Here is a 24,425-nt window from a genome sequence, read left to right on the forward strand (position 1 = left end):
AGCGGTTTGATATTTGAAGATACATGATGCCAGGGTCTGAAATTAACTTTTTTCACTGCCTGTCACTTTGGCAAGCAAGTAGAGTTTTTCTCTGCCACTCGGAAATTTTATATCTGCCACTTTTAAAATCTCTGCGCTAAATGAAGGAATAACATTTAGATCTGATGTCATTCAATGTTTCACATATTTTACACAAAAAAACACTATATGCATGGTAAATTACTTGGTAAAATAGAGTTGGAATTACACCGTAGCTTCTGGGGAAGTCCTATTTTCTAGGGGTGGGAGGGTTCTGTATACAGTACTGTACTGTACTTTGTTATTGTCATCTATAGTGGTTATTTGCATAAAAACACAATTAAAATGATTAGGAAATAAATTACTGTATTTTGATTTGATAAAACATCATGATAACGTTATAATTTACCTTCGCCCGACACAAATTGTCACTGAACAGAGCTTGAACGCACCATAATAGCAACTCTTTTAACGTTAGTAGTTCCGTTATTTAGCCAAGAAGCGCTGTGCTGCCCGATCGGCTGCTACCAGGTAACGTTACTAACTCTCCTCCTGTTGATTTCAACACAGATTTGTTGTTCACAGCGTAACATTGTTGTGAATTATTATTAATAGTTTTATTTTGAAGCCAAGTTAAAGTCATTATATGACCTGATTTATGTTGTTTGGTTTAAAAAGTTAAAGAGAAGGTTAAAAAAACATGCGATTTACATTATTTACAGTTAATACAGAAGAATCTGTTACCTATTGATGGTAATTTGATAGTAATTTGAACTGTGTTAAGAGCAGGAAGTAATCTGCTGAGTGTCGTCGCTAGTTTAATGATGCTATTGATCAGGAGTCGGCAGTCGGCAGGGCCTGCAAAGTTTACTTTTCTACATTCTTCTTCTTTGTAACTGCAGCATATTTGGAGTGTAAAAATGTTCAGTTTTGAAAGGGACACGTTTTTCATCATTATGAAGCTTCCACTACACAACAAGCATTACCAGGGAAAAGATTTAGTGCGCCCCTCAGGTTTAGTAGCACCATACTTTTGAGCGCTTTTTTTTCTCTTTATCGTGTCTCCGGTCCAAAACAAACCGAAACATGACATTTGAGTCATTATGCATGCGTAATTGTCAGTAAGCATCAATACAGACGAATCGATGGACATGGAGGCATGAGATGCCAAGGAATCGGACAACTAACCGGTTCTCAATGGGAACCGATTCTCTTTTCCCATCCCCAGCAGCGTTGTTCCTTTCCCGCCAAAGTGACAAATGGCCTGATGATTTTATCCGCCACTGCCAACAATTTACCCGCACTTGGTGGGTGGCGGGTGCTAATTTCAGACCCTACGTGGTGCTATAAAAATAAATAAAACTACATAAGAGTCTACAGCCATACAGTATATCTGCTCTGTGAGACTGTACTCAGGCACAGAAGTACTTTGAGCTCAATGCCAACAATACGAACATGCTGGTGTTTAGCACGTATAATGTTCACCATCTTGGTTTAGCATACTAACATTTGCTAATTAGCACTAAACACAAAGTACAGCTGAAGCTGATGGAAATGTCATTTGCTTTCCAGATATTAGTTCATTCATTTTTGACTTGATGACGTTAGATCAAAAGTCAGCGGATCACCAAAGTTATTACAATTCTTTCTGAGGGGAACATGAACGCCTGCACTAAATATTCAATCCATTCAATAGTTGGGGAGATGTTTCACTGAGCAAAATAGCCAACCTTATGGTGGTGCGAAAAGAAAAAGTCAGTAGGATTCATCCTCTGGGGACTATGAATGTCTGTAACAAATTTATTGGCAATATAGCCAACGGTTGCCAAGCTATCTCAGTCTGGACCAAAAACTTGGGAGACCCACAGACAGAATGACATTGTCATCCAGACAGTCAGGCTTCTAGCGTGGCTAAAAAACGGCTGCTGAATCTATTTCTAGATACGATTCAAACTGCTTTTACTTTAGACATTCAATTTTCAATGCTATTTTTCCCCATTGAAAGGCAATAATGTTGTCATTATTATCATTATAAGTGAGCCATTTTGCTGCAGGTCTTGGACAAAGTGGTGAAGCATAATTTTCCATACTGCCTAGAAGAAGTCTTTTGGATGAGCCTTAAAATTCAAATCACGGAGAGGGAGGGAGAACAGTTTTGTGCCATCGCCAACCTCCTCTGAAAAGTACTTTAACTCAAACATGTGAGGGATTTCATCTACATTTATGCCCATCTGTCTACCGTCCTCTCTCTTTTCCTCTCGGTGTCTTTCACTCCCCTCACATCTCTCGGTTTTTCCTCTCAGTCTCTCTCTCTCTCTGTCTAAGTGGCCTGAAGGATTAAATGTGTTTAATTAAGAGACGGCTGACACAGAGGGATCGAGACGGCTTCATCCCATCGGCCCTACTGTCATCGCCCTGTACCCCCATTCAACCCCTGAAACACACACACTTACATACACTCTGCCCTGTTTATCCCCCCCTTTAACACCTCTCACAGCCTTACTTCTCTTATTTCCTTGCCCTTTTTTGTTATCTTTCTATCCACAGGATTTATTCTTTCTTTTTCGTCTTATTTCATTGCCTTGAGTGGTGTAGTATTATAATAAGGAATAATTCTTCTTCCATCTTGTGTAAAGTACTGTAAGTGCTAGAAATTTCTAGGGCTGTCAATCGATTCAAAATATTTAATCATGATTAATCGCATGATATTCCATGATTAATCACAATTTATTTATCTGTTCAAAATGTACCTTAAAGGGAGATTTGTCAATTATTACTATACTCTTATGAACATGGGAGTGGGCAAACATGCTTGATTTATGTAAATGTATGTAAATATTTATTATTGGAAATCAATTAACAACACTACAACAATGACAAATTGTCCAGAAACCCTCACAGGTACTGCATTTAGCATAAAAAATATGCTCAAATCATAACATGGCAAACTGCAGCCCAACAGGCAACAACAGCTGTCAGTGTGTCAGTGTGCTGACTTCACTATGACTTGCCCCAAAACTGCATGTGATTATCATAAAGTGGGCATGTCTGTAAAGGGGAGACTCGTGGGTACCCTAAAGAACCCATTTTCATTCACATATCTTGAGGTCAGAGGTCAAGGGACCCCTTTGAAAATGGCCAAGCCAGTTTTTCCTTGCCAAAATGTAGTGCAAGTTTGGAGCGTTATTATAAAACTGAGCCCACTACAACCTTCGAAAGATCTATTTCGTTAATGCGTTAAAGAGATTAGTGGCGTAAAAACAAATTTGCGTTATTATTGCGTTAACTTTGACAGCCCTGGTCATTACATCTAATCATGGAGGTAACTTGGGCAGAAAGGAGAGAGACAACAATAAGACGGAAAAGTTTGATAAACACAACAAAATGTGGTTTGAGAACTACAGTCAATATTATCTTTAGGTATAAAATGGAGCCAAAACCTTCCAGCTTCATTTCAAAAGACAAGATTAATTTTCGTTTTTTAATGAGCGCATCCACCCGATCCACCAGATTTAAAAAAGCAACAATCAAAAGATATCACACACAATAAATATTAATGACAAAAATGCTGAAAATGCCATCACAGCAGCACTACCTGCTGTACAGCATGTACTAAAATGTGTGTGCACGATGCTTAAAGGCTGATTAGATAATGATGTTGAAGACTACAGACAAAATATGAAGACGAAATAATGTGAGAAAGCAGAGGAGGTAAAAAGGGAGATTAAATAGCAGGGGGAAGAACGAAAAATGGAAGGAGCGAGGCAAAGCAAGACAGAAGAAAGCAGAGTGCTAATAAGCGCAGTATGGGGTGAAAAAGAGGCCAAAAACTTGTTTATTGCGATGGTGGGAGGATGAAAGTAAAGGCAGAAGCTTCGGCGTTTTTCTTTTTGTCTGTATGTGTGTATGAATACTGCATGTGCATTGTAGCGCGGGCATTTGTAACAGTGGGAAATATGAAAACGATAATGATTAATATATGAATCGGAGCATATGAAACATCTGGTAACAGTTGTTTGTATCTTTGCGTGAATGCTCGATAAAGCAGCTATCATGTTTATGGATATCATATGGCTTTATGCATGCTTTGGTGAGCAACCACATAATAAATGAAGTGGTTTACAATAAAGACATTTATGTCAAACACATGTAATACAAATCAGTGTGGATACTAGAAAACAACTGGACCAAAGCTTGGCTCACATATTCACTGCTGCTGCCTGATGACGAGGACAAAATAGTGAGGCAACGGGGACCTTTGTCCTTTAAAACATGCCATCACTCTTGTCGCAAATGGGCCCTCAGGAAACATACGCACTAATTTGAGTCTCAAACCACTGAAGAAGCACGGGGGTTATATTGAGCGTGTATATGTGTGTGTGTGTGTGTGTGTGTGCTGTGTGTGTGGTCAAAAGAGAAAGAGGCAGACAGATGGGTCACACAGCGTCCCCCTCTGTGGGTTTGGAGCTGGAACACGGCTAATTACATCTTAATTAAAAATGGCCTGTCTGTCCCTGCGCCTCTTCGCCCCATGGATGACACATGTGTGCTCGTGTTTATGTGTTAAGACAGACAGACGGCAATTAGAGAGTGAGACCTACATGTGTAAACGGGTACAAGGGGGTTCAGGTGCAGACATGTAAACACATATGTGCTTTTAATGGGTCTATGGTGTCTTCACTGTCACTGTGTTGTGTCTCAGTGGATATTAAGGCTTTGTCCCAAACCTCTCAATTAAATGACCCCCCCGATTGTTTCTGAATTACTCTCGTCGCTTCTAAGACAGTGAATCCGAAGCACGGGTACCTACTACGTGTACCCTACGGGGTGCTTCTCCAGTGTGGAGTAGCGAAACTAATTTGAAAGACATTATGATTTGAATATGAAAAAAATATATTGAGTCAGCTGGAACACCTGGAAACCACATATGTATGGGAAAACTAGTTAGGAAGTGAGCAGAGAGGTTGATAGCTAATGATGGAGAAAAGGATAAAATAGATAGCTAAAAGCAGCCTAATGGATACATGGTTCAAATACTTAGCTAAAGGAAATAGATAAACTGTTAAAATATAGTTAGATAAAATATATTCTTAGCTAAATGGTTAGCTTAACTTAATGGATAAACAGTTGAAATATAGGCTAGTAGCTTAATAGCAAAATAGAAAAATATAGTAAGCTAAAAGCATTTGATAAACAGTTGAAAAGGTTAGCTAAAAGTAACGGTTAACAGTTGAAATATAGTTTGCTAAAAATAGATAGAGAAACGGTTTACTGTAAATAAATGGTGGTGTCAATGAAGGGGTAGGCCTACTTGAGTTCATCTGACAGGGGGGGTACGGCTGATAAAAAGGGTCGGGAACCACTGCTCTAACACACGCCTCGTAATTTAACTGATCTGAACTGACACACAAACATAAAACTACACTATATACAGTGTATAAATAAAAAAAAAGGACTACTTTATGCATTGGACCTCTATTATTGCACAAGCTGTAGTTGATTTGTGTTGCAACTGCAAAACATCTGTTATCAGCTCAGCTTGCTGGCATGCAAACTAGGGCTGGTTATCGGTAGGCTTTAACCTTTAAGGTATATCGACCGAAATAACCTAGTATCACGTAGGTTCGAAACTTCTCCAGTCAAATGGTGCCTGCTTTCGATCCTTTTTGTAACCTGATCTAGAAAAAAACACTTTGTATGGCTTTGCTTGCAGCCAATCACCACGAGCATTCTACGATTTAATCTCTCAAGCCCGACGGACCCGGTATCGGGTCGAAACAGGTTTGTTGCGTAGTTACAAAAAGTCACGATGGATGATGATCTATTTATAGAACATATGCATACCATACCGTTTTGGAAAGCTGAGGTCTCATTTATGTTGTCCAGGTATGTTGTCCAAACTGTGTCTTGTTACGAAGCATTTTAACAATAAAGTCGTACAGAAATAAACTTTGTAAATAGAAGGACGAAGTCGTGATCAAAGGATCTGCGATCATTTCCTCATAATTCTACAATATCGTGCTTGGAATCGTTGGAAACTAGAAATTCAGAGCTGCGACGTGTAAATGACTACCACAGCAGCTACAACCCACACGTGAAGGCGAGTGCGAAGTTCAGTGTGTTGAGATGACACCAAAGCATTCGATAGTATAGCTATACTACACACCTGTGGCGTGTGATTAAAATAAATGCTTCCATTCACATGATGGGTATCGAATGAAGTAGAAACAAATAGAATCAAACAAAGTACTCTGTTAGTACCGGTATCATATTTAAGGGTACTAGTATCGTAATTTTTGAAACAATACCTAGCCCTAATGCGAACCCATACAGATTGATAGACACCCACATGGAGGACTGACCATTGTTGGAGCGTAGTGACCTGGCGGAGATGCCGTTGGTCCCAATAGGATGATGAACCCCGGCTCCATCCACCATTCCTGCCTCCCCCGGCTGCTTCATGAGCTCTGTCAGAGTCCTGGAGGGAGGACGAAAAACACACATTTACAAAAAGGACTGAAGGGACCTTGTTAGAGAGATGTGAAGAGTGAGATGATGAGAAAAGATAGAAAAAAGGAACACATGTTTATGTGGACATAATATGAAAATCCATTATTAAAAGTATCCAAACTGCCTTCATGTTAATAGCTCTACCAGAGGATGAAGAAAAGTTTGAAACAGATTGTACACGTCTATAAAAAACAAACCCAAACAGAAAAACGCTCAGAATTAAATTCAAGAAAGTGGAATCGAGGATGAAAAGCATGAGTCTCTGGATGTTTGCCAACTGGGAGCATCAATCATTTATAAAAAAAAATAAAAAATCAACTTCCCCTCTTGCCATCTTTTATTGTTTGATGCCTTTGAACAAGTTCTGATGCGTCCTCAAAACTGGAACACAGGCAGGAAACAGCCTTCCAACATGCAGATTTAACTCTTTCAGAGCACTCAAAACCTGCAGCTGTAAACAAGGATATGAACTGTAGAAGATGAAAGGATGTTTTGTGGTGCTTTCAGCCAAGTCATCTGATTTCTCAAAGTGTGTCTCATACAAAGCTGCATCCCTGTCATATGTGTGATTGCAGTTTAATAAGGTAAACAAAAAACAAAAAATCAAATCCGGATGTGTTTTTTTTTTTTTTTTACATCATTCTGTAGCTTCCCAGTGGTAAATCTAATTGTATTTAAATTTTGGTCAATGTATGTATGCTATTTTCTCTTCAAGCCCTTCTAAAAACTTTTCCCCATGTGACCTGACATAGGTTTCTGGATGATGACGCTGCTACATGTACAGTATGTATACATCCTTATAGTCAGTGTATTAATGTTACGTACAGTAACTTAGTTGGCGGTCGGCGTGCTTCCAGTTTGGAGAAGCAGACAGGAGTACCGGCATCGCAGCTATGCAATGTATTGCTGTTTGGACGCCACGCTAGTTCAGATCTGAAAGTCACAATAACACAAACAAATTAACCGATCGATGCAGCGGTAGACCAGCAACTCCCGTGTTCTGCCAGGTAAAATGACTGTTTTGAGAATGAAGTCCGGTCTTGTCTTGAAGACCGTGATATATAACTGCTTCAATCCCCCGTAGGAAAGTGCTGTCTGATGGCGAGGTATATTCTAAATATAGCGGACACTTAAACTGATATTGATTTTTTTAAGGTGGCTAAAATATGTTTTTCTGCTGCTCCTGTACACAGCCGCTTTACCTCGCCTTCAGACAGCCCAACACCGCCAGACTCCATTCACAAAACAGTCATTTTACCTCGCTGAACGTGGGAGTATACACACAACCCCACTTCCAAACCAACCCTTTCAGTCATTTCCAAACTTAACACAGCTAACTTTGACTCAGCTCAGCTAGTGCTAGCATTGACATTATTCATAACCTTATTGATTAGCTTACTTTGGAAACCTACATCACTGCTCTTTGCAGTGGCTGAGTGGGCGGTTCCAGAATAAAAAAAACAGAACAGAATACAAAAGGACCCGCCCTTTAACCCTCATACTACCAGCCTTTTTAACATGCAAGGACTATTGACTGGGGTCCCTGAGGACCCAAGAATAAACTACTGTAAGAAACAACCATCAAAGCAAAATGTTAATGGACTTCTTCTCAAAATTACCAGTTATGTAATTAATGTCATCTGAAGAAAAGAAAAACTGATTAGTCGTTCATCCCAGTCACTATACTCAACCCAGTCGGTCGCTCGCTAGACCCAGTCGGTCGCTATACTCAACCCAGTCGGTCGCTCGCTAGACCCAGTCGGTCGCTATACTCAACCCAGTCGGTCGCTCGCTAGACCCAGTCGGTCGCTATACTCAACCCAGTCGGTCGCTCGCTAGACCCAGTCGGTCGCTATACTCAACCCAGTCGGTCGCTCGCTAGACCCAGTCGGTCGCTATACTCAACCCAGTCGGTCGCTCGCTAGACCCAGTCGGTCGCTATACTCAACCCAGTCGGTCGCTCGCTAGACCCAGTCGGTCGCTATACTCAACCCAGTCGGTCGCTCGCTAGACCCAGTCGGTCGCTATACTCAACCCAGTCGGTCGCTCGCTAGACCCAGTCGGTCGCTATTCTCGACCCAGTTGGTCGCTATACTCAACCCAGTCGGTCGCTCGCTAGACCCAGTCGGTCGCTATACTCAACCCAGTCGGTCGCTCGCTAGACCCAGTCGGTCGCTATTCTCGACCCAGTTGGTCGCTATACTCAACCCAGTCGGTCGCTCGCTAGACCCAGTCGGTCGCTATACTCAACCCAGTCGGTCGCTCGCTAGACCCAGTCGGTCGCTATACTCAACCCAGTCGGTCGCTCGCTAGACCCAGTCGGTCGCTATTCTCGACCCAGTCGGTCGCTATACTCAACCCAGTCGGTCACTCGCTAGACCCAGTCGGTCGCTATACTCAACCCAGTCGGTCGCTCGCTAGACCCAGTCGGTCGCTATTCTCGACCCAGTCGGTCGCTATACTCAACCCAGTCGGTCGCTATTCTTGACCCAGTCGGTCGCTATACTCAACCCAGTCGGTCGCTCGCTGGACCCAGTCGGTCGCTATTCTCGACCCAGTCGGTCGCTATACTCAACCCAGTCGGTCGCTCGCTAGACCCAGTCGGTCGCTATTCTTGACCCAGTCGGTCGCTATACTCAACCCAGTCGGTCGCTCGCTAGACCCAGTCGGTCGCTATACTCAACCCAGTCGGTCGCTCGCTAGACCCAGTCGGTCGCTCGCTAGACCCAGTCAGTCGCTATACTCAACCCAGTCGGTCGCTCGCTAGACCCAGTCGGTCGCTATACTCAACCCAGTCGGTCGCTCGCTAGACCCAGTCGGTCGCTATACTCAACCCAGTCGGTCGCTCGCTAGACCCAGTCGGTCGCTATTCTCGACCCAGTCGGTCGCTATACTCAACCCAGTCGGTCGCTCGCTAGACCCAGTCGGTCGCTATTCTTGACCCAGTCGGTCGCTATACTCAACCCAGTCGGTCGCTCTCTAGACCCAGTCGGTCGCTATACTCAACCCAGTCGGTCGCTCGCTAGACCCAGTCGGTCGCTATTCTCGACCCAGTCGGTCGCTATACTCAACCCAGTCGGTCGCTCGCTAGACCAAGTCGGTCGCTATTCTCGACCCAGTCGCTCGCTAGACCCAGTCGGTCGCTATTCTTGACCCAGTCGGTCGCTATACTCAACCCAGTCGGTCGCTCGCTAGACCCAGTCGGTCGCAATTCTCGACCCAGTCGGTCGCTATACTCAACCCAGTCGGTCGCTCGCTAGACCCAGTCGGTCGCTATTCTCGACCCAGTCGGTCACTATACTGTACAAGGACTACCGACTGGTGACCCAAGAATAAACTACTGTAAGAAACAACCATCATAGCAAAATGATGAGAAACTTTTTTTCAAAACTTTTTATTAAAAATTGTTATGTAATTACTGTCATGTGAAGAAAACATCTAATTACTATTTTAGGAAATGTTCAATTCATTTGCATATTGTGTAAAATGGAAATAGACAGAGCACATGAGGGAATCTGTGTCTGCTGCATCTGCGTTGTTCTCCTTCAAGTGCCCCTTCCTCCCACACTGATAGTGTGTGATACTTTAATTTAGGACCCATGGCAAACATTTTATCTATCTATTTTAATTTAGCTATTTAAAATGCATGACTGGGGCCCCCCCCCCAGGAACCCCAATACATTGGTCTTTTTTAAAAAGCACTAATTAAAACAGAGGCAGAAAACAAAGATAGGAAGTCATTAGGAACAAATTGATTGACAAAGTCATGAAAAATTGCAATAATAGAATAAAGTGCCTGTGAGATATAACAAAAAGTAGACCTCTGGGCTCTGCGGGGACCCCAGTCGGTAGTATGAGGGTTAATTAGTTTTTATAACTTTTCCAGTATTTGCTCACATTAACAAGAGAACGATCAACACCAACATGTAGCCACTGACAAGGAAATTATAGCGACATAGTCAACAAATCAGCTGTGACCTATAAGAGCTGCTATCAAGAGAGCCATAAATATTTCCTCACTGTTAATCTCACTGTTGAAACCCTGAACGCAGCCTTCTTAAATGCAGCAGAGCAATTGTCTTTTTATTAGCCCGCTGTGAAATGATTGCCTGTGGTCATGGGAGCAGTAAGCTTAAACACATGAACACCTGTACTCCATAACGCAATTCAACACAGTAGACTCTAAATAGACGCTAAGTATTCGGTGCCGTTGTGAAGGTCATACTGGTTCTTTTCTTTGTATGTTTATGTCATTTGTTCATGGCAGATGTTCTATCGCAGTGCTTCCCAAACGTTTTTTCTGGGGACCCATTCTTTAAAAATGACAAACCACCGCGACCAAATTCACAATAAGCCTCATCTATAATTCGTGATGAAGAGTGAATTTGTGCGTAAATGAACGTTCCTGACCATTATTACATCACCTTATCATGAATAGGTACACCAGCCATTTTGAAGAGATATACGTTTGATAAATCAAAACTTAATTTTATGCACGTGTTATTGAAAACATTTACACGTTTAATATGTTATAAACGAAACAAAATAAGTGCATTCAGGAGGCGTTAACGGGCTATCTCATTCTTTTCATTTCCTCTCATCAGTTAAACAATATACATGTGGAGTTAATAAGCTCTTGTGTTTTTCTTCTCATCAGTAAAAACAAACAGAATGTACGCTAGACTTTCATATTGGATTCAATGTTATAAGTAGGCTACAATTATCAGAACAATGTGAACATTCAGGCTCCCTCATTTGGCTCAAAGGTGTACTGCAGATAAACTTGTTAAATAAAAGTCTATGGAAGAAATTTAGCAAATTTATTTGGCTATCGTAATCAGTAGGGCTGCCTCCTCTTAGTCTATTATGTTAATTAATCGGTAATTTTGATCTTAGTTCACTATGATTTATTTAGTCATTTTTTATGCTTAGGGCTGATGCGGTGAAGGAGTTTCCCCTTGCGGTGATAATGGTTGGCTCAACAGCGCAACATGCTGTATTATTGCCTTTATTTTTTGCAAATTACTTAATTTATCCAGATTTTAGTGCTATATAAATAAGCTTTATCGTAGACTATTAATAAGTATATTGTTGCTTTGTAATAGAAGAAGATGACGAAATGATGATGCTTTAAAACTATTTAAATACTTGTTTTTTGTTAATTGCAGAAAGGCAATTAAGGTGCAGCGTTTTTTTTTCAGCTGAGATGCTTTGGTTACATCTGGTTGCTATGATACGGAATATCCACTGAGGTAAAAATGTTGACACAAGGTAGAGCACATAGGGAGAGAGGATGTGTATTCAGTTCTCCTCCACTGTTGTTGTTGTTGTTCTGCACTTGTAGCCTACATGTAGGACGTGCCGGTTGGTCTTTGTGGTATTTGTCCTGCCCCTTTTCCGTTTTGATTGGACAGCTGGGTAAAAACGTGACAGTGACAAGTGCAGCGTTTTACCCAAAGTTTAACGTTTTTCAACTCTCGACGACCTGAAAAAAACACAAACATGCAGCCTGCAGCGCTCAGCGCAGGATAGACGCTCAGATGCTGGTGTTTGTAGCATAGTGTAAATACACGGCGCTCCCATTGCAAAGAATTCAAAAATGAAAGACGTGAACATAGCGGTTGTGGCGGTTGCTTGCCATCCCCTGCGGTTGGGTTGTCACTAGCGCGGTATTGCAATATTGCGACAGCCCTATTTATGCTTCTTTCATGCTAAATGACCTATTTCCAAGCAGCTTATGAGCACATCTCTCGTAAAAACAAGATTTAAAGTGGTGCCTTTGTGTGATTCTTTCTGGAGAAACTCTTTTTACAGATCTGTCGATTAAATCAACCAATCAATGAGTCGAGGACAGCCCTAGCAATCAGACCAAAAATGTGATCAGCTGTCTTTATGGGCAACTTGTCCACTTAATTTCAGTACGAATCAATTCATGAGCTTTGGAAATATCCACCTGAGACACAAACTAACAAATGAACTGCCAGGGTAGAAACATGCTCTCCTTGGCTCAGGCAATTATACAGTACAATTCAACTCCTTCTAGACACCAAAGAAATGCTCACGGATGCTGCTGAGAGACTTCAAGTGACTGCACAGTACAGCACCGAATCAGAAGTATCAGGCAGGAAAAAATCGGAAATTAGATTGGTATTCCCTTTCCTCTCCCTTGACACTCTTCTCACAAGCGAAGGTGCCATTAAGCAATCCTCAGCTGCTCCAGTGGAGCTGCACGGCGACCAGCGGCCGTCTGCGGTTGTACCGGGCAGCTCCCTGGTGTGAATGTGAAAAATACCTAGCTCAGCAAAACTTCCCCAGGATAAATTAAAATCAGGAAAAAAGTTTGTTTGATATTACACCCATGCTGAGATGACAAGTCATCTTTGAAAATGTGTATAAATTTAGTAATAGAATATATTCTTAAAGGGCGGCTCCATCTGCGTTCAATTCCATTTTTTTTCAAATGGAAACACCCACTCGTTCGTTGCAAAAAGCAGTGATGCAGGTTAAGTTTGGAAATAAATGAAGTGTAGTTGTATGTATACTCCCGCGTTCTGCGAGGTAAAATGACTGTTTTGCGATGGTGTCTGGTCTAGTCTTGAAGATCGCAACATAATGGCTTCAGTTACTGTCGGAATGGGCTGTCTGAAGGCGAGGTGAAGCGGCTGTGGACGGGAAAAACAGAAAAACTTATTTTAGCCACCTGAAAAAATCACCTAAAAATATGGCGTACATTTTATTCTAAATATGTACGCCATATTTAGAATAATTTCACTGCTTTACCTTTCCATCAGTCAGCCCTTTTCGACGGTCTTCACGCCCAGACAAGACTCCATTCACAAAAACAGTCTACCGCTGCGTCGATCGGTTAGTTTGTTTGTGTTATTGTGTGACTTTCGGTTACCAAAGAACGCTGATCAGTAAGGTTATGAATAATGTGAACGATAGCAGTAGCTGAGGCAAAGTTAGCTGTGCTAAGTAAATAAATGGAAATAACTGAAATGGTTAGTTTGGATTTTGCTAAGTGGGGCTGTAAGTATACTCCCGCATTCTGTGAGTCAAAATTACTGTTTTTGGTGAATGGAGTCTGGTGAACCAGAGCAGCAGAAAAATGTATTTTAGCCACCTAAACAAATCAGTTTAAGTGTACGCTATATTTAGAATAATTCAGCGCTTTACCTTGCCGTCAGACAGCCCTTTCTGATGGGGAACTGAAGCCGTTATATCGCGGCCTTCAAGACCAGACCAGAATCCATTCACAAAAACAGTCATTTCACCTGGAGAAACACAGGAGTTGCTGGTCTACCGCTGCATCCGTCAGTTAGTTTGGTTGTGTTGTTGTGTGACTTTCAGAACTGAACTAACGTGGCATCCACAGCAGTACGTTGCTTAGCGTAGCTTAGCTTAACGACAGGTCACGTGAGAGAACGTTTTTAGAAGGGCTTGAAGGGTACAGAATGATATAAAAACCTCAGCAAAAATAATGGACCCGCCCTTTAAAACTACAACATTACAGGTTTGTCAGTTACAATGAAACCTTGATGATTTCCATGGGGAAATTAGTGCATTGACAGGCATGCAAGGACGATAAATACCCATAAAATGTGTCCTCATATTAAATAGTACAGCAGTGTGTGCCACAGGAACACATATACTGTACCCGCACAGGCATCACAATTGCTCTTTGCATTTTCTGATTGCTAGCCAATCAATCTTCCCTCTCTCATCTCATTAAAATCTGTCCACTTTCATTCCATTACTTCGTCCCCCCCCCTCTCGATGGTTATAAAGCGAGCGAGCTGAGGCTGTATCCCTGTCACTCTCTCGTCTTCCCGCCCGCTCGTTTTCGTCCCCTCGAGAATGCTTAAGAGCGCTATTGTTGAGTACTTGTTGTTCTCTACACCCTCTATCTCCCTGGAAACATCTTCCCTTTCTTTCTCTCCTCTTCTAATCCCGTCTGTTTTATCTTCTCAACTTTCTGCGTCTGACTCCGTTCCCCTCCCGTTATCTCTACCCCCCGCTTCTTCGTCGCTGCGAGCCTTTTATCTCTCCCTGTATCGCTTCCTCAACGCTCCCGTCTCTCTTTCTTCTCCTCTCAGCCCTCTGATTCTGCCTCTCTTGCACTCTCACACCGTCGTGTCTAGTCCGTCTCACCCTTTGGCCCAATTTCTATTTTCTTTCTCTTTTCTTCTTCCCCTTTAGTATTCTCAGCCCTTCCTCCCTCGTTTCTCTTCCCCTCCCCGAGGAAACTGTCACATAAACTATTCCAACTTGCGATATTAGCACTCTTGAGATGATACAGAGTGATGTAAGGACATCAGAGCTTGCCTATGAGCGCACACAAACACAACCCATCAATGACTCCGGGAAATAATAAATAATAAATAATAAAATGATGGCACGCATTTTACCAGCAGCTTTCACCTCTACCAGCTTTTCAACCACGTCGTTCTCACAAATGGCAAAATGTGCACCGCCGAAGTTGTGGAGGAATTCAAATACTCTCTAAACCCCAGATCAGAATAGCATCCACCCCGTCTATATGCCGAGGGATATCTGGCTCTTTCATGATAAGGGTGGAAGCTCTGGAAGTGTTGACATGCAGCACTTCAAACATCACACACTTCAAGCAAAGATATGAGGGAGGATAGAAGATCCTGCAGGCCAACACATGACAACGTATACAGTGCATACCACTTCTTCCAATTCTGGAGGAACTTCTATTCAAATGCTTGTCTTTTTTTCTAAAAGCTGAGCATGTTATAAAAGGTTGATAGTTGGTTAAACCAATCGTCTTCTCTGAAATGTGTTAAGTAGTTGCAACCCCTCTGGAATTGAAACTGGGCTGTTTAAGTTGAGTTGATGTTACTGGCATTTTGGTACGCTAAAAGTTGTAGTCGGTAACTTTAAACAAATATGATAAAAATATATATATATATATATTTGTATAAAACTGTCACTATATCTTTGACAGTAGTGCATGAGACAGATAATCTGGAAACAAATGTTGTTCCTCTGCCTCCTCCTAGTGCTCCTAATAGCATTTGCAAGATTTCACAGAAGCCGTCAGCCAATCATAGCCGAGCAGTCTCTCAAGTAAAATTATGCCAATGGTTGCATTGTGGGAAATGTAGGAGTCATTGTTTTTTGCAGCTTGGCCAATACCAGGGACTAAAAGTCATGATATCTCTGCTTCTGTTGCTTCGATTTGAACCATTGTTATTAAAAGCTGTTTCTTGTGAACACCCCAACTTAATGGGAGCGAAGGGATTCTGCTGCAAGGATGTATAGCACCATGGGTATGCTAGTGGCTTGAGTCTGACAGAGTTATGGATACTGTGTTATAAGAGGTCACTATTTGTTTGCATCTCATTTTGCGAAATCACGTGTGCATTTTCGTATCCGTTATTGCTACAATGTCATTATGCCCCAATCACCTGAATTAAGTCGAACAACAGCTGGCTTCTGAGCAACACCAGTCCAGGGTGTAATATGCAGTGCATGCTGGGACAGCCCACCATGTAGTTTAACACCGCAAAGTCAAACTGCAGTACTGTGAACTTTGTATGAGTCACTTTTAATTTTATTGTAACTTCAACTGCCCTTTCTGCCTGTATTGCATTTTTTTTTTTAAAAGCTCAGTACAACGAACTATTCTAAATTAATTTTTGTTAATCAATTTCATGATGTTTGCATCCACACAAACCCTGATGAATCTAATTTCCTATTAAATTACTAAATAATGAATCTTCCCTGTAAGGATAGGATATGAATGGAATAATGAATAAAAGCTGATGTACAGAGTCTGTCTTTTTCAAAACTCATAAACAAAAATGATTCAGCCAAAGGCTGTAAATATCCTCCACAGAGGGGTTTAATCCCGTGTGGTTTGGTGGAAAACTCCACAGAAACATCTCCAGGCAGTCTGACAGGCTTAAAGTTCTCATGAAACGGCTAGCAGAGAGTTGTTTGATTCCACATATTCACGTGTTTCCTGTAAAAACAGTAAGCTAGGGAGGGATTTGTCATGGATTCGGATCAAATGGCAGACCGATGGTCCCACAGACCGACATTTTCCTTCGCGGAGTAACGTCACTAGCATGGCTAGAAAATCACATTATAATTTGACCACAGACTGTATATAATAAGTGGACGCAGTCACCGTGATGTCAGAAGTGACACAAGAGGGTGGAGCTTAGTACAACCGAATGCTGAATAAGACATTTTTAGGTGACCAAAATGTTACAATTAACTTTCATGAACTTTGACGAAAACACGGACAACTCCCAGACCGGACAATGCTGTAGTAGCGACCTGTCAATCACAAGGTAGTCACGCCCTAAAGCATCCCCTGCTTTATGGTCTATTTGACTCTAAATGGGACAATAATTTACTAAATGAACATCATGATGTATTGAAGAAGACTTGAAACTAGCGATTGAGACCATAAACTCATGTTTACAATGTTTACTGAGGTAATAAATCAAGTGAGAAGTAGGCTCATTTTCTCATAGACTTCTATACAAACAGACTTCTTTTGCAACCAGAGGAGTCGCCCCCTGCTGGATATTAGAAATAATGCAGGTTTAAAGCACTTCAACATTGGCTTCACTTTTCAGACCCGGAGTTACCCACGGAATTTTAGCAGCAATCTGCATGATATACATATAATTTACACTCAGTTCATTAGTTACTGTACACTTAAATGCCGTTTAATACACCATTAGCATATGAATAAAGTGATAGTTGAGTCTGTATAATGTGTTAAGTGTATTTTAAACGGCTTCAATAAAAACAACAATATAAATAACATAATCTGACACGTTTATATTTGTCTCATTGTACAGGAACATGTCATCGTCTACTGTGGCTGTAAATGTGCTCTTGAATATTGTTGTGCCACCGTACCATAAGTACTCCAGGAGAGCAGCTTATCTAAAGGCTAACTGCATGAGCTCATGTAAGCACTTATGGTTTTGTTGTTGTGACATAACACAAAACTCAAACTGGTAATTAAGAGTCCAGCATCATTAAGTCACTTCCTCACTTGTTTACACACTCACTCAGCTGCTTGCAAATCTGCAAATGCAACGTCAATTGCAGTGGATGGTGATATAATTTCATTTGCAAGTATTAAAGTGGACCTATTGTGCTTTTTCTCTTTCCTTTAGTGTGTTACTGTATATAGTTTTTTGTGCATGTAAAAGGTCTGCAAAGTTACAAAGCCCAAAGTCCACGCCAAAGGGGGTTACTTTCCCCACAGAAACACTGCTGCTGAACTGCCTGAAATGCCTCGCTTGAAGTCCCGCCTTTTTCTTCTGTAACGTGGTGATGTCACAAAGTAACACAATTGCCTAATAACTGCCTAGCGGCTAGTTTGGCACGCCATCAAAATATACTAGTTAGAGAGGAAAAACAAAATACATAATATGGAAATAAGATTGATTGGATTATATTCACCAGAAGTATAAAATATTCCATGTCCCTTATAAATTTAAAATAAAATACAACTAATTTGGGAGGGAAATGTCTTTATTCTTTATATTTATGGGTTGCTGGAAAAAAATTTAATAAATAATTCCTGACAATGAATATATATATTTATAATATTTGACTACAGGACATCTCTGACTACCAATACTTGCTGAAAATCAAACATTTTTACTGTATTAATTTAGATATTTTCCAAAGTAAAAGTCCCTAGAAGTGTATGATTACATTTATGCCATGGTCTAGTGTTAACAAAGTAAACAAAAATCGCAATAAATCGCAATATCGAATCACAATATCGAATCAGCACCCAAGTATCGTGATAGTGTCGAATTGGGGGATAGGTGAATCGTCACAGCCCTAAAATCAATGCAGTCAAACACTGTGAAACCACTTGCAACCATACAGTTTTGTGTTTGTTAGTGTATCACAACCTTGCAGTGGCCCGGTCCTGGTTGTATAACTAAATGTGCACTATTGCTTTCAATTGTAAATGTGTGTTTTCGTGCTAAAAATAAAGTGAGAAAAACACCCCACGGTCATGTAATAAGACATTCAGTATTGTTCTGCACACACAAACACACAGTGGCGCACGCACAAACACATTTACTCCCCTGGGTGTGTAACACAACATTTTGTATCTGAATCACTCTTCACTGTCACAGCAGGTTAGTTTATATTACAAGGCCCCCCACAGATGATTCCAGGGCCCTGTAACCTAGCATGGGACCGAGCATGGAGATACAACCCTGCTGTTTTCAAACAGGGGCTGGCGTATAATTGTTTGTGATGCCGATCGTGCTCCCAGCCTACAGTTGTGCCACCCGACCAAGCACAAAGACACAGATCACGCTCACACACTCGCACAAACAGAAGCTTCAGACACACACACACACACAGCTGCCGGTGTCCTACCTACGGTTGTGCCTAGAGGGAGTTAATAGATGCCACACAGGAGTGACTCATCCTTTAATTCTCATTGGTGGTAATTTAGAGAGGTTACAGTGGGAGTGAAATGTTTGTGTGGTGGTTACCAAATAACAAAAAATCCTCCAGGGCAGGGAAAGGGAATTTTAAAATGAGCAAGCTAGGAGGATGTATGAGACTTTATGACCATGCGGGGGCTGCTTTCTCTCTGTCCTGTCTCTCATATTTCATTATTAATTAGAAATGTGAGACCTCGAAACACAAAACAATCTTCTTCATTATGACCAAATGATCTGGTTTACCCACCTACTTGTTGAACATTAAACACCCTCGCCTGAGTGTTTTGTTTTTATACTTCAATAATACGATTAAGTAGGTTTCCATTCTCCTTCATGTTGGTTGCAATGAGCAGCTTTTTTTGAAGAGTCTGATTGTTATGTAAATCCAGTTATAGTTCATAGTTATTGTTGCCTCTGAATGGGCGGTTTGAATCAAAATGCCAAATGAAGCCTTTGTAAGTAAGAGGAGATATTGACATGTAGCATATAGGGCTGGGACGATACACCTATGTCCTGATTTGATACTACTGATTTGATATGTATTGCAATTTTTAAGTATTGTGATTTGATATTACGATTTATTGCGATTTTTGTTATCTTTTTTAACACTAGACCATGGGAGAAAGTTGAATCATACACTTCTAGGGACTTTTACTTTCGAAAATATCTAAATTAATGCAGTACAAATGATTGATTTTCAGCACGTATGTAGTCAAAGATGCCCTGAAGTCAAATACATCAGTCATTATTTATAATGACTGTCAGCTCCTATCTTTATACATCCATGATCAGCTCCACCAGGGCAGTTTGAATGCATTTAACATAAATGTCGGTATATGGGAGCTCTACAGAGTAGCATAGTGTGCGTGTGTGTGTGTGTGTGTGTGTGTGTGTGTGTGGTGTGTGTGTGTGTGTGTGTGTGTGTGTGCTGTAGTTTATCCGTCTCTTCATCTCTCCCTCCTTCTCTTTATCTTATGGTTTTATGAAATGACAGAGCCAACACTTGAAGTCTCTCTTCATCAGTAATTCACTGCACTTTATCCCACCACTGCTGTCAGAGCGAAACAAAACACACACAAACACACACGGCTAAGATTCCCACACACAGATAGAAGGCTAAACGGACACTGTAGCGGCACAAGCGGTAGCCGGCATTATCTCAAAGGGGGTCTGATGCACCAATCCCTCTGACGCACAAACATTTGCGTGCTCGTACATGCGTGCACACGGCAAGACACCAAGATACGCATGTAGCTGCCAGATAGTGCACCCTTGTAGGCTTGGTACAGAGCCTAGATCTGTCTCCCACCCTGCTACACTCCTATTAGAGCTGACAGCTGCCAAATAATGTCCCTTGGCATGGCTGAGCGCCTGCCATGCCAGGGCCGGTTTGTGTTCATGCATACTAGTCTCTCATCTGCTAACACAAGTGTGTTTACATTTGTGTATATAACCCTCACACAGGACGAGTTTTATTCCAAAATATTGTTATTAATATTGGAAAAAATTGTTCCTTATTATTCACAAATAGAGATATACCTTCTAACACATGAGTTAAGGCCATAGACAGCAGGACTGCACAATTAATCTAAGTTTTATCGAAATCACAATATGGGCTACAAGTTTCAAATCGCATGATGAGAAAATCACAATATTTGTTAAATATGGTTAAAAATATGTATCAAAATACCATTTTAGATTAAATATTGTGGGGCTGCAGAGATGTCCTGGCCTATACATATACATATTCTACAGGCTTAAGAAGACATCTTTGTTTGGTACAGATCCCCACAAAAATTACACCATAATAAATGTAATGCTTTTCAATGAAAATGAGCATAATGATGTAAAAATTATCATTCCCTCTAACATCGCAAATCACATGGCAGTTGCAATATCAGTCAAAATAATCACAATAGATATTTCTTTTCAAAATCGTGCAGCTATAATAGACAGCATTTAGGATCAATAATAATTTCAATTTTGTATCCAAAATTAACTCATTGGCTGCCTTGCTGTTATCATTTGTCAGATTATTCAACAATCTGTTTAGGCACATGCTGGGACAATCCATAATCCCAGTGGACCAATCGATGACAAATAATAAACCAAAACTAAATAGAAAGTAGCCTTTGAAAACGAGAACCACTGTACGTATGATGAACTGTATTACATTTTTTGTTGACAAATAAAAAGTACACAATAATGTGAAAGGCGAACGAATGGACAAATATATTAAATACTGTTTAAATACTTATTCAATGACCTGCATGCATCTGTAGAACCATGCTTCATCCTCTGCTGCTCAAAACCATCACCTCTTCAGAAGCTGAATTAGCTGCTAACGAGCAGCATCTCGCTTACGTTAGTGCAACACGGTCAAGCGCTGTGAATGTAATATTAATGTTACATACAGTCTGCTATCAGAAATGAGTGCCGTATGAATGCCAGCGGTCAACAATCTAAATTTTCCTCTGGATGTTTGCTAAAGAAATATTACATTAATGTGAGCCAACATTTTAGCTCTCAGGCTGAACCCAGACAGTAAGCAGTATTTTAGTGAAAATGGAAGTGAATATCCAAATCACGCTGTCAAGCAGTGCTCAACTAGTATTACCGCTGCTACAGGATGTGCTGCGCTAAAGCTAGGTGAGCAAAAAGAAAAGTGAGTGGACAGCTAAGTTCAAACAGTTTTGCAATGACAGCTGTAAGTCAGTTTGTTGTGTTACTGCAGAGCAGAGTGACACACACGTGCATGAACCACATACAGTTAGCTAGCCTTTTCCACAAGCCTCGCGATAGGTGAGAACCACACCGGTAACCATGGGAAATGGACTGCATTTATATACAGTGGACCTTTCTACTGGACAAAGCCTCTTTTTGCCTCTCATTCACCCATTCATACACCGATGGTTGCCTGCCCAATTTAGGGTTCAGTGTCTTGCTCAAGGACACTTCGACATGTGGACAGGAGGAGCCGGGGTTCAAATAGTGCCGTGCCATTGTTCCGACGATGAAACCACAATTGTCCAAAAAATGTCCAGACCGCCCGAACAGAAGCACATTTTTTTCCTACCACGGCAAAGGCATGACCCGCCATACTCTGTCTCTGGTTGGATTACCCTGATATTCCTACCCTAAACCTAACTAATCACACTCCTCATGCCTAAACCTATCCAACCAATCCAACCAACGAAAGAACTCAAGGCAACGAGATGATCATTCTGCATGATAAGCCATGTGCTTCTGCTTGGTGCACGGAGAGCGTGTATTTTTGGAACAATGGGCCGTCGGACCAATGGGCAGTCGCCGCATGAACAGCCATCCTTTTTGTGATTAAATAACAACCCAACAACCGTGGTAGGAAGTCAGCGTTATGTGTGACAAACATCATCCGATTTACATGAAACCTACATCGTGTGATCTACACTTGATATAGAGCAACATGATGCCTTTCTTGAGCGTGTTCTTTAGCGCCACTTAGTGGACACAGGAAGTGATGTAAAATTTGCAATCTGTTATTTCCCACTCAATCCATGCAGGAAATAATGTCTAACTCATGCGTGCAGTGTCCAATGGTCACAGAAATGTAGGGCTGCGTCGACCGGCGTACCGCAAGTAACCGCAATGTGCGCGCGGGGGTATTAAGGTTCGAGGGCCCGATCATCGCTGCTTTTAGCTTTAAGATGCCAAAGATACACCAAAGATGGCAACAGCTGCAGCCTCAGAATGGTTAGAAGACATAAAACTTAAAAATGCATGACAAAACTGCCACTGCTGAAAACAAGACTGACATGTCTTTAGTTTTCTGTTGACTAATAGGTGATTCAAACTAAAATATTTTTGTCAAAGACTGAACTAAATCAAAATCAATCAATATTATGTCCTCAAGGACTCAATATTTCTATGAGAGCTCTTTTTACTATAATGTTCACCATGTCTGATAAGGAGAAGCGTCACTGTGTGTTGTCAGTCATTGGTGCTCCCCTCATCTCCATTTCAACATCTCTGATAATGTTACAGTAATGACAATAAAGATCCTGGGTGATTTTGCTACACTGATTTATACGCCAGTGCCTGGATTGAGCAGTAAAATAAAATGTGCAAACTCAAAGCCAGCATGCTGGAAGCCGCATGAACCCGTTGCTGGCAGGATCTCAGCGCTGAGGCTGTAGTGTTGCTAACGATGATGTCACAGAAAATACCATATGTCAACCTCTGAGTCACCGCCTGCACTCATTATTTTTGGGCCGTCTTTATTTTAGAAACAACAAAACACACACGCACACACACATTTATACAAAGATTCACTCTCCTCAAGGGATTTGTTCTCAAACATTCATCGGTGTGACGCACACATAAACCCACGCATGAATACACCTACACTCAAACACACATTTGTCAGCATAATATCTATCATCCTGCGAAGCCTTCAACATTATTGATGATATACAGGTACTCAGCATGCCATGATCTCACCGTCATCCATCATTACACTGAGATAGACGGGGATGATATTGATCTGTTTTATCAGATATCTATCAATGTCTAAACAGATTAAACCACTCATTAGGAAAGCCCGTAGGAGAGGTCATTATAGGTGTCCATCAAATAGAATAGAACACGGTAGATCTAACTATAAAGCTAGGAATCTCTGTTTGTCTTTCTGTCTGTATGTCCCTTTGCATATCGAGTCCCGCTCATCCCATCTACTTCACACTTGGCGGGTGTATTGCTGGGGACCCAGGGGAGTGAACCTTAAAGGTCCCATATCATGCTCATTTTCAGGTTCTTACTTGTATTTTGGGTTTCTACTACAACATGTTTACATACTTTAATGTTTAAAAAAACCTTTATTTTCCTCGTACTGTCTGCTTGAATATACCTGTATTTACCCTCTGTCTGAAACGCTCAGTTTTAGTACATTTCAATCGAATTGCAACAGAATTGCTTTGCTAGGCAACAGCTTAGGTCCATGTTTACGTCCTGCCAGCTGATGTCATTCACATCCACTGCAACAGGAAATAAACTGGGACCCATTTAGAATGTTTACGTTTAAAACTTTGAATTGGTCTAAATATTGTAGATTTGTGACATCACAAATGGACAGAATTGAATTGAATTGTGTCCAGTTTTTCCGCTACTCCTCCTACAAATTTTGAGCAATCGTCACCAAATTTGGTGCAGAACATCTCTGGTCCAAGCCAGATCCAATCCATTAGGGCTTCACGATTATGGATAAAGTGATAATCACGATTTTTTTGATCAATATTGAGATCACGATTATTATCCCGATTATTCATAGATTTTAGGGGGAAAAAATATATTTCACATTTTAAAAAAAACAGAGCGCTGCTTTCACTTCCACGTTGTTCTACATTCCAACCGTCAAAAACTCTAAATGTCATCGTTTTACTTTGTTAT

The 24,425-nt window shown here is 41.2% G+C and overlaps 1 protein-coding gene across 5 annotated transcripts in view; it reads right to left on the reverse strand.

Moving 5' to 3' along the window:
• LOC141780182 (protein shisa-9) overlaps positions 1 to 24,425 on the reverse strand; it is a 167,182-nt gene that overhangs the window by 63,104 nt on the left and 79,653 nt on the right. For 4 of the 5 annotated variants that reach the window (XM_074655301.1, XM_074655298.1, XM_074655299.1 and 1 more), the window contains 2 exons: positions 7,354 to 7,461; positions 6,381 to 6,496 (listed from right to left, as the gene is read on the reverse strand). In XM_074655301.1, the coding sequence (XP_074511402.1) occupies positions 6,381 to 6,496; positions 7,354 to 7,461 (224 nt within the window). The remainder of the gene's footprint in view (positions 1 to 6,380; positions 6,497 to 7,353; positions 7,462 to 24,425) is intronic. The other variant, XM_074655302.1, reaches the window with a different exon arrangement.

Source organism: Sebastes fasciatus, chromosome 13, assembly GCF_043250625.1.
Source record: "Sebastes fasciatus isolate fSebFas1 chromosome 13, fSebFas1.pri, whole genome shotgun sequence".
Lineage (NCBI taxonomy): Eukaryota > Metazoa > Chordata > Actinopteri > Perciformes > Sebastidae > Sebastes > Sebastes fasciatus.